This window comes from Schistocerca gregaria, chromosome 1 (assembly GCF_023897955.1).
Source record: "Schistocerca gregaria isolate iqSchGreg1 chromosome 1, iqSchGreg1.2, whole genome shotgun sequence".
Classification (NCBI taxonomy): Eukaryota; Metazoa; Arthropoda; class Insecta; order Orthoptera; family Acrididae; genus Schistocerca; species Schistocerca gregaria.
In genome coordinates this window covers 1,016,806,541-1,016,818,685 of record NC_064920.1, presented here as the reverse complement: position 1 = coordinate 1,016,818,685, position 12,145 = coordinate 1,016,806,541, and the positions used below count along the sequence as shown (strand labels likewise).

The following is a 12,145-nucleotide window of genomic DNA, read 5'->3' as shown; positions in this document are numbered from 1 at the left end:
AAAATTATTCGATACAAACTGTATTATTAATACTCAATGAATTAATGAAACCATTCTTCAACAAATGATACTTAGAAGCCCTCTTCCAGCACTCACAAACAACAATGAACACACGTTGGCAACCCTGTATTACTTCCTTCTTCAGTTGCACATCAGACATCAAAAGCGCGTGCATTATTAAATGGTAAAAAGTCTGAAATGGGTGATAAAAAAAAAGCTCTTGTGTCTACGGATGAGCTGTTGTCTTCTCAGCTCACTGACATCAGCGACTGATAATAATGAATACTGTGTAACCATCCTGAAGAGCATTGACTTGCTGGATGTCATAAGGTGGTTGGCTTAAGTGTGGGAAGAGATTCTGAAAGGTCTGGAAAAATTCTTCTAGACCATGAAAACAGACATTTTAACATAGTCTCCACTTGTGAAAACCAAAGTAAAAAATGAATACGATGATTTTATTTTGTTGCTCAAAAATTTACCGAGCTGTGAGGACGTCAATGCACAAGTTGTCACAGAATGGATGACAGTAATGAAGATCATGAACTAACTGATAATGATAATGTGGAAATGACAATGCAGGGGGAAGACATACAAGAGGTGGGGGAAAACTTACATAACAGCACAAATACCATCCCACATTCAGAAGGGTTCAAGACAACTGAGGCAGCAATGCAGTACATTAGTGAATAGGAGGAAGCAACACAGACAATATCATCTGTTTGTGTAACTGAAGGTATATTGCAGCATGGAAAGGGGAGTTAAGGAGGGAAACATCCACCTATCGAAGGTTTTTTTTTTAAAAAAAAAACTCAAACCTGTAAGTTTCACATGTTATTTTAGGCCTGGCTCTTCGCATGTATGCAATCAAACATTCATACTTTACAAAGTAGATCGTTGAGTATTTCCTGTAATAATTTTTCAAGGCTGCAGTATGAACAAGTACATAACAAACATTTATAACTAGCATGTATTATGTAAGAAATCAGAAACGTTGATAAAATTGGGTTTCAGTATAAAAAATGGTGTTTCGAATGGCATGGCTTGGGTCAAAAGGGAGAATTCACTGAACTCTGGCCTATCTGGCCTTTTTTGTTATCTGGCAAGACCTTTCACCACATTAGGCCAGATCGTCAAGAGTCTACTGCACTTATAGGATGGCAATTATTGAACTATATGAAATAAGATCGTCATAAGTTCTGAACAGTTTGCATTAGGACATTCAAACTACACTATTGGCCGTGGGGCACGATGGGAATTAGTATGGTTTTGTTTAGCAATGAAGCCCACTTTATTTGCCTGTGTTCATCAACAAGAAAAACTGACGCATTTGTGGCACTGAGAAATCGCATTTCATCACAAGAAGTCTCTTCGCCTCCAACGGGTGACTGTGTGGTGCGCGATGTCCAGGCACGGAATAATCGGTGCGCTATTCCTTGATGGCACGATGACTACCAAATGGTACGTGAAGGTTTTAGAAGGTGATTTCATCCGCATTATCCAAAGTGACCCTAATTTCGACAAGATGAGGTTCATGCAAGATGGAGCTCGACCCTGTCAAAGCAGGAGTGTGTGTGATGTCCTGATGGAGAACTTTGGGGCTGCATTCTGGCTCTGGAGTACCCTAAGGCCACTGGCATGGGCATCGATTGGCCACCATATTCTCCAGGTTTGAACATGAGCAACTCCTTTTTGTGGGGCTATGTTAAAGACAACATGGACAACAATAACCACAAAACCATTGCTGAGCTGTAAACAGCCACTCACGAGGTCATCAACAGTATCAATGCTCTGACACTGCAGCAGGACATGCAGAATTTCGCTTTTCGTCTACGCCACATCGTCGCCAATGGAGGCAGGTATATTGAACGTGTCATAACCTGTAGCGACGTTTACATGTTGAATAAAGTGTTGGTTGGTTGGTTCGTTTGGGGTATAAAGGAAGCAAACTAAAGGGTCATAAGTCCCTTTTTCCTGATGCAAGCAAGGTTCAAAAGTGTATTTGAGAAAGTAAAGGGGGGGGGGGGGGGGGGGGATGGATAACCACACCTAAAAAGAGAATGAATGGAATGAACAAACAACAAGGAAAGGTACACCACAAGGAAAAGTAGAAGAAGGTATAAAAATCATAGAGCAGATGGTCTGGGCTGGTTGATCACAATAATAAAAGAGGATGAGCCATCCACTCTGCAAAACATTAAAATGCCCACCTCAAAAAGACAAGGCGAGATGAACACATGTGGGGAAAAGATGACCACCAAGACAAACAAATACAAAGAAAGTGTGACAGAGTCAAAATGGAGGGAATGTGGCGGCCTCAGAGAGAAGGCTAAATTCCCACTCTTAGATGGTATGATAAAAAAAAAAACCTCACGAATAAGACATAAAACTAAACCTGCTCTTGAGGCATTGTTGCCCAACACCGAAGGTACGGTGCTGGGAAGGTTAAAAGTCCACCGCAGAGGGGCTGAAAGTGGGCAGTTCAGCAGAATGTGGATGACAGTCACATGTGAGTCACAGTCACACCAAGGTGGGTCCTCGCGGCGGAGGATGTAGCCATGTGTTAGCCATGTATGGCCAATGCTGGGGCACCCTAAAGAGCAAGAGATCACATTTTCTACTGCAGAAACGATCGTTCTAGTGACTCGCTCAACTACCACATCGATGGTACCATGTGGGGGTGATTCAACAGTGACGGCAGAGGTGAAAGTTTCACAGTCTGTCTTGTTTCAAGCCCATCTTGGTAAACGTCCAAGGGAATGGCACTGGGGAAGTGACAGGCAGATGGTAAAGTAGTCACTACCACAAGGTCATCGTGGACTCTCCAGTGGACAGATGGGAGAAGTCCTAGGTTGCAGAGGGATAAATCAATGGCCGAGTACGTGCCATGAGCCACGCTGAAATGTGTGGGGGCCCCATTATTTAAGAGGCAGAGGTCAAGTTGAGACAGGGAAGTTTCGACATCTCTACCTCTGCCAGTAAGCACAGTGACACCCCACAAGGGGTTATGGGTGTTAAGAACTTCCGAAAGTAAGAAAGGTTTATGGAGTTGATGAATCAGTGCAGCCAATGCGTTCAGGGGTATTGCACCATCTGGAGAAAGATGCAGACAGTTATTTCTTCCATTGTCCTTATCCTGACAGCCATAATTCCAAGAGGAGTTTGAAGGGGCACAGGTTCACTGTAGACTGAGTTCATGACATAGACACAAACTCCACCTGACACACTATTATAGTCGCTACAGTTCTTGTAATACTGCTATAGCCGCAGAGGGCAGGGGTCTGCATTGACGGGAACCAGGTTTCCTGGAAGGCAATGCAGAAAGCAGGTGTACAGCTTAACAGATGCCATAGCTCAGCCACGTGGTGAAAAAACCGCAGCAATTCCACTGGAAGATGACGTTATTGTGAGGCTGGGAAGGCATGAAGCACGCAAGCAGGCAGGTTACGTCTCAGGGGCACCTGCTGCCACCAATTGAGTATTTGTATCCACTCCTATTGTGGATGAGGCATCAGTGAGATCCAAGTCCTCAATGGACGCTAAGATCTCCACGTCATCCTCAGGTGCAGAATTGGTAGGGAGTGGTAGTGTTGAGGCCAGTGCAGGGTCCTTTATCTTAGCAGACTTCTTTGTTTGCTTGTCCTCTCGCTTTTCTTTAGGGGCTTGCTGGGAGGACTTCTCCGAAGTAGCTTTAGGCACGGAGAAAGATCGTGAAGCTCTTTGTCTAACAGCTTTTGGCTCCTTGAACCACTGGCGAGGTCCACTGTAGCACTGGTGGAGATCTCGGAAGAGAGGGTCCCATAGGACCCATTCCGCATAAGGAGAGCTGGAGGAACTATTTTCCCAATAGTTCAATAACTGTCACCTTGTACATAGCCAATAATTTCCTTAACCTAACCTCGCAAACAGAAAAAATATTTCTAGCTTTCGCACAATGCAAGTGCTATATTCACTTCTTCACTTAACACTGTAATGTTACCATCTACTCAACTGGTATCCTACCCTTCATTTCAACTTAGTTACGTGTCTTTTGGAGTTTTTAGCAGCTTATTATTGTTCTTTTAGTTATGCTGCTTGACTGTCGAAACCATGCACATCAAAGATTTACTTCTTTTTAGATGTAGGATAAGAACCTTTAAAAGTGTGTGTCAACAAGAGCAAATATTAATCCTGTATTTTCTCCCTTTCATGCCTGACTATGTCTGATAGGTCATGGCACATCCTAGTGGCACTGCGAGGAACTAGCCAGTACATATTTCTGATGTCAGATGATTAACATAGATAGGTGACAACTGCAATGCTTAAAAATAATAAAATCAAATACACTATTAACAATATCTGCAATTAGTTAACTAACAGTCTTTGCACAGGCACATCTGTGAAAATTAGTTCATAGGATCAGATATTTTATCACTGACTCTCTTTCCTAGACATGCTATAGGGTAAGATGTACAGGGGCGAACAAAACCATTTGCAACAATTGTAATGAGTTATTATTCACTGAATTACAAAATCTGTATGAGTAATCAGCAAATAGAAAAATAAAATTAATTATTAGAAAAGTAATGAATACCAGTAGTATATGTAAATGAGACATTTTGTGACAGCTGCCACGTATGCAATTACAAAATATTTTCATGTTCACATGTTGTAGAAATCCATTTACCTTTCTTGAGATTGTTAACACTGTTGCACTTAGTAGATATTGAAAGAACACACCTACAGGTGATCACTATACACTCAGGGTTTCTTACTGACACACTGAAAGACGAAAAAGTTATAAAAAAAATTTCCATTACATATTTACCGCAGTCAACATGGCAAAAATGGAGTCTGCTGGAGTCTTCTGTTAATCTGTTAATTTTTATAGATAATTTGGGAGGGGGGGGGGGGTGAATTATGAACTGGCAGAACTTCACATCAAAATGAGGGGTAAGCCATGGTCCCACCAACCCAGTCTACCAATGTGTGCCTAAGATACAGTGAGAAGTATTAAAATGTGCACTGCACATTAAACGTTTTGCTTGTGAATGATAGTTGCATAGTTCTATGGAGATATTTTATTTAACTTTTTCCCACTACACTGACACATTAGTAAGTTGCTCGCAACAGCAACAAAAACAAAAACTGCTATTTCTGTCAATCACTTCATACTATTTCACGCACAGGTTTAGGCCCTAAGTTGTTATATAAATTCATTATACAGACTCTTTCAAAAAGAATGTACGTATCACAATGTATTATGTTCTCAAAATTATAGATTGCTGCACCACAGCTTGGTTGTTGGAGGACAGAATATAATGTCTAGTTTATACTCATTGTCACTAAATATCGGTTGTCTTCTGTTTGCTTGATTACCATCAGATGTTGCAAAATGGCTACTCCACAGCAGAAATAATTTTGTGTTCTAAAGTTTGCAAAGTGTAATTCTGTGATTACAATGCAAAGATGTTTCATGCTGGAGTACCGAACAGATCATCAGAACGGATGGAATATTCGGAGACGGATATAGACAGACACAATGAGAGGCTTCATTGTGATGTCAGCTACAAATTTCTCTATAGCATTACCTATTAACAACATGTCCTGTACACAGTTACTTTCAGTAAACTTCGTAATTTTCCAATTTCGTTTTCCGTGCAATTTCATGAAACTGTTTAGCCAGATCAAAACAGCTTCAAACTCAGTAATGTCCATCTCACCTGCAATTGAGAGCACCCAATCTCATAGATCTCCATTGGTAACAGTGCAGTGACTGTCACAAGCACTTCTCAATTTTTTTGAATTGTTTTTCTTTCACACTTCTGCAGGTTTCATTATGGTACATATGTCATACTTCATGTAAATCTTTCTTCCATTTAGAGAACTGATGTCCAGATTCTACAAACTGAAATCGGCGCACTGCACACTGCTTTTAATTTTATAAGTGTTTTTTCCCCTCTTCATTTAACCAAAAGCTTTACTACCATCTCCTTGTCACTGTAAGCCACTACTACACATTTTCTTTCGGTTAGGAACGTACTGTATTTTTATTCTGGACAATCGTAGCTCAAAGCACAATTCATAGAATTGTCAGCGTTATTTCCTGTTTTTTCTAATTTTTCTGCAATTTCTAATGAAAACGCCAACACCATTCAAATAAATATCCAAGAAATTAACTAATAAGTAAGATATATTCAGGAACAGTAGGTTATTTTGGCTGTATACCATGCTCTTCGTATTTCACCTTTGCAAGGAAAAAACATTAACAGTAAACCAAATTACTGTGAAACTCTGGAAACATATAAGGGGGGAAAAATTAAGACAATTTCGCCTCCATGTCAACACTTAGTGATACCTTATGGTTATTAAATGAGCTGCAAATTCTAGCAAACAGCAACAGTGAACAATTGTGTCAGAGGAACTATCTATTGAAACCAAAATTGAGTTTAAATTAGTATCACATTGTACCATGTTGTCTGTTTACTGATGTGCCAATGGCAATTTTCAATTATTATTATTATTATTATTATTATCATTATTATTTTTTAATACTTGCAGTGTGTCTCAGCAGCTGAAATTTTGCCACTGTGATGCTTTCAGTGTATTCTTCCCATATAAAAATTTTCAGGACAGGTTTGGATATGTCAGATTGGACAGTTCCCTTGTCAGATGGTTTAATTTCTGTTCTGTAATTGTGATTCCTGTGTCCTTTCAGTCTAGTTCTCTAGACATGTTACAAAGTTGCTGAAAATAATTTTAGACTGTACTAATACAGATGTGGACACTATCAAATGAACAAATGTGATGCAAGTAGAAGAGAAATGTGCTCGCTTTATGCCTTTTATAACAGACATGGTTCGTCAGAAGTCATTATCTGAAGAACTGTTGTCACAGGCACTAGCAACTGAACAAATGCCACTTGAGTAGCAGAGAAAAGTGCTGCCTTTATGACCTACTTAACAGACATGATTGGTGATAAATCAGGTCCACAGAATGAAGCTGAATGCTGAAGACTACAATTTATCACCAATGATGCCCATTATAAAGGATGTAATGTATATCTAACAAGTTTGTAGGACGTACACAAAATTTAAAGAGATACAAAGATTAAATTCTTATATTTAAAGACAGCACTTTTATTGAAGAATCAATAAACAGTGGAATAGTTCTGTAAGATCAGATTGAAAAAGAGTGCACTACCTTTGTCCTGTAATATAACTGCCAGTTCTATAGCCGACTTCACTATATTATGATATTTATGGTCCACCTTTGCCTTGGCTATATGGACACCCCTTAGCTTCTTTTTCAACTCTTCTGTAACAAAACAGAGCATCTGACATTAAATCTCAGGCAAAAGAGTTTGACCAATGGAGGCACCAGTAGTGGTGCTAAACACCTCTTGACCTGATTTGGTTAATAAAATATGAAGCATTTGCCTGGAAAGTAAGGTCACCTACTCTTCCTGACACTCTTATTGTTCAGGGCGCAGTCTACTTGCTCGAGCTAGTTGGTGGCAGTTGTTAACTTCCCCACACAACCAACTCCAGTCCCTCCACATTTCTGCAGAGTCAGGACATGTCCCAACATGAACCTCAATCTAGTGGTCAGGTTACAGCTGCAATGCAGTGTTGATCTGAACAATGCTATGCTATTAAATTATGTGTAAAACTTGGGAAGTTCACTGTGAAAGCATTTCCAGTGACTGGGCAGGCATTTGGGAGAGAACATCTGTGAAAATGATAGGTGTTTCAGTAGCACAAGACATTTTTGGAAGCCTGCTATGAAATCAACAACATAATACCCTTGAAAGGTGATGACAGTGTGAGCCCTAGGCTTTAACTTTTAAATACTAAACATACAATGAGTGTCCACCTGATTTCTCAGACACTAGATGCATTCAAACAATCGCATATAAACAAAGTGTGAGAATAACTGGACCCAAAACATTAAATATTGACCACAAGTCCAACCGAGAGTTCATTTGTGAAGAAATTCTGGAATTGTGTATAAATTATGCTATTTTTCTGAACAATGTTGTAATAGGTTTTCCAATATGACAATAAGACTAGCTCCAAATGGCACACCTTGCAATCATCATGTCCCAAGAAGGCACACACAAACAGATCCAAAGCAAAGGTGTCTTATTCAGTGTCAGTGATATCGTCCACAATAAGATTGTCCCTGCATAGCAGAACATCAGTGCTCTACCTTCTATGAGGATGTGCTCGACAGGCTTGGAGGGAGAGAAAGGTTGCATGCATCAGAACACACATTGCCAGATCCTGAAAGTACCAACAAGATAACAGCCACACCACCTTCATGGTAAGGGATTATTTGATCAAGAAACAAAGTAGCAATTCTACCCCAGCCCCCTTACTATTTCGACCTTGCTCCTTAATATTTATTTATTTATTATTTATCTTTCTCTCCAGCTCACCTTGAAAAGACACCATTTGGTTACTATGCTACTGTTACATGAGCCCTAAAGGACTTTTGGAACCTGGGTCTTTAAGGATACCCACAGCACTTAGAAATCTTGCTGGCAAAAGTTTAGTGAGGCAAGTAGATGGTATTTTAAAGAATTGATGTGTTATACTATTCACATTATTACACTGATGTTTATGGACTTAGTGACATTACTGGTGCTGTAATTTAGCTTAGTGACATTACTTTCCAGACAAACTTTATATATCACAATGAGAAATTAATTTGTCAGAGTATATTGTTTAATATTTCTCATATTAACTGCATAATGAAATAACAAAATCAGAGACACAAATAAAGAGAGAATATTAAGGGGGTTTAGACTCGACACGTCTACAAAATTGGCCATTTCCACACACGTACTTCATCACTGTCTAGAAAAACTAATCTCTTAATTGCAAAAAAGACTGAACTACAACTCAAATCATTCCAGAGATAGTGTGTAGCATATCCACAAATTCACTTTAATGTTTATGTCTCAGTAGCATATTGCCTTTTACATCATTTTGTTCCCCTTAGCAGTACTATAGTGTTAAAAGACATAACAGCAAGTGCAAATACATCCTTTTGTCACTAAATAAAGACTGTGTATTTTTAGAGACATGACCAAAATTTGGACTAACCTATAGCCTTACAGACACACTGTCGATATAACATTTGCAATATTTTTAACAGTGCTCATCTATTATTGTGATTGTTAGTTTCGAGCCTGTTGTTGTGGAATCAACATTTTTTCTAGGGGAAGAAAAATTTGTAATCTTTTGGAGAATCAAAAATGTACTACAGAAGAACATTCTAGTTCATTTACCTTTCATAATGTGATTTCTTCATTAGGCAGTAATGCTTTCGTAGGCTGTGGTAAGTAATTTTTCATTACTCACAGTACGTAACTGGTATTATATGAATTAAACCTAGATATTTAAGGGAGTTGTACACAACTGCAAGTTAAAGACATTTGCCTATGCATAATTTTGTAATGCAGAAAATGACGGCTGTATTAAAGAAATAAGTTGTGCGACATCTGAAGATGCTGAAACACATTCAATGTTGCACTGATTCAGATTTGGATTTACCTGGTGATTCCTTAAAGGAACCTAATCATCGGGCAGTAATAAAGGACAATAGTGATCATATTTACAACTCAGCAGTGTTAATGCAATGGTATCAATAAAAGGATGACAATAAAATTATTTATGAAAAATGTGTGTGTGTGTGTGTGGGGGGGGGGGGGGGGGGGGGGGGGTTGTGCTTTGCACAATATGGTGATGTACAAATTATATATGTGCTGGATATATTTTGGAATCTTTGAAAAATACAATTCTGCAACTTCGCAACAAAATCACACGGAATTTAAGATGTAAGTACCATAAACACTTAAACTCACATACTTATTTACTCTGTATTTCATCGTTTGAAGGTCAGTTACATTCACATAGGGCACTTCTGACACTGTTTTTTACTGTAGGGCATCAACATACCAAGAATATTTCGCCAAAGTGGAAGAATAAAAATCGAAAACTGACGACTATGTAAAGGGTATCTTGCAAATCATGTGAGAACAGCGGTCTGATGATGAACTTGCCAGTTCAAAACCGGTTACAGCACTATTTACTTAAATAAATAGCAGTATTAATAGTGGCTGGTTGCTGTCTTCTTCTCTGTATTTATTGTACACAGCCACATTCTCACTATGTCAGTTTCAGACAAAATAGTACAAATGTATTGCCTGATGATGAAGATATCTCAGAAACCAATTACCAGGAAATTGTGGGCCTACTCAATGAGCCTAGGGCAGTATGAATACGGTTTCTGAAATTTAAGGAATACCTGCAATCACTTACGTAAATATTCAGTCCTTATTGAAGTAAAATTAGGGTTAAAATCAAACAATGGAAAATTCAGGATGGAATGTAACAATACCAGAGAAGGGAAGTTGCTACTCACCATATAGCGGAGATGCTGAGTCGCAATAGTGAATTTTTTTATGTGCCTATTGCGACTCAGTATCTCCGCTATATGGTGAGTAGCAACTTTCCACACTGCTGCTACAGAATTCTGTAAAAGTGAAGAGTGAGGAAGCTGTGCTATGCACGCAGCAGAAACATTGTTTTCACTGTACTTCACACAAAATCAAAAATGAAATGACTCGCCATATTCCACTTTTTCTTGTAATGTGTTCAGAAAAGTCAACAAGTCTATGAAAAGTTTTGTGGCACTAGTTTGGAAAGTTACTAACAGATGGCCCTGTATGCTGTGTAGTTTGAACAGTTTTCCTATCATGTGTAAAGCTACTCATCACAGGGCAATACTGCAGAGTACCTTGCTAAGAATATATCTGTGTACAAACACAATGTTTTTCTGTTTAATGCATGTTATGAACATGATTTTCCTTCATTTGGAGACCATAATAGTTCTTGAGGACACTTAAGGGGCACACAAACCCATTTCTATCAATTGTATAACTAGTCACCCTTAATAAAACCCAGAAAAAATGAGTGTTAAAAAAACCTGGTTGACTGCACCAGAAAAACCATTGTTTAATGGAATGCATGATTTCAACCTTTTCCCTTGGTAACTAACCTCCTTTCATATTTCAACAGTGGAACTGATCATGATCAGACTGAGCTGCAATGGAATATTTATAGTTACTATGCATTGCAGCTACCGTACCATCTGTTAGCAGCTTTTCGATCTATTTTGAAACATATGTATAATTTCCGTACAAAATTCTTAAATTTTCACAATAAACACATCTTTTGTTGCACCAATCTATTACCCGTAGTTTTCAAGATATTTAATTTTGAAATCAGTGACTCCTTCACTAGACATTCTGTCCATGGCATATGGATGGATTGATGCTTGTCTATTTTCCCTGGAAAGCTTGCACAGCATACTGAATGATAAATGAATAATTTTCAGCAAAATCCATTATGACAATTAGCTCATCTTCTGTTAGATCAAATTTAAGGACTTCAAGATGCAAATTCTGATGTTTGGCAATGCAATAATGGCATCACAGAAACAAAATTTTTGTCCCTACTTTGTCCAGAGTGTCCCAATCCATATGGATCCATTGATAAACACAAATCAAACAATGGAAAAATAAGGATGACATGACTGCAGTCTCAGGCAACTGAAACCACACAGGGAGCAGCACCACCAGTGCACGATGGAAGTGGCAACTAGGTGGGAGAAAGGAGGAGGATGGTGTGGGGAGGGGGAGGGATAGCAAGGTGGACTTGGTGGACAGTGAAGTGCTGCAGGCAGGGGTGAGGTGGGAAGGTGAGGTGGGGTGGGGGGGGGGGGGGGGGTGGGAGTAATGGAAAAGGAGAGAAATAGAAAGAAAAAATAATAAAATACAAAGAACTGGTTGTGGTGGTGGAATGACAAGCTGTGTAGGGCTGGAACGAGAGCAGGGAAGAGGCTGGATGGGCGAGGACACCAACTAAGGTAGGTTGAGGTCAGAAGGGTTACGGGAACGTAGCATGTATTGCAGGGGAAGTTCCCACCTGTGCAATTCAGAAAAGCTGGTATTGGTGGGAAGAAATCATGTGGCACAGGCTGTGAAACAGTCACTGAAATGAAGGATATTATGTTTGGCAGCATGTTCAGCAACAGGGTGGTCCACTTGTTTCTTGGCCACAGTTTGTCGGTGGCCATCCATGTGGACAGACAGATTGTT

At 39.3% G+C, this 12,145-nt stretch overlaps 1 protein-coding gene across 3 annotated transcripts in view; it reads right to left on the bottom strand.

The window, feature by feature from the left end:
• Positions 1–12,145, bottom strand: part of LOC126278912 (uncharacterized) — a 124,921-nt gene that overhangs the window by 33,591 nt on the left and 79,185 nt on the right. For 2 of the 3 annotated variants that reach the window (XM_049979190.1, XM_049979198.1), the window contains exon 5: positions 7,180–7,293. The exons of the other annotated variant lie outside the window; for it this stretch is intronic. In XM_049979190.1, the coding sequence (XP_049835147.1) occupies positions 7,180–7,293 (114 nt within the window). The remainder of the gene's footprint in view (positions 1–7,179; positions 7,294–12,145) is intronic. 3 annotated transcript variants of the gene reach the window in all.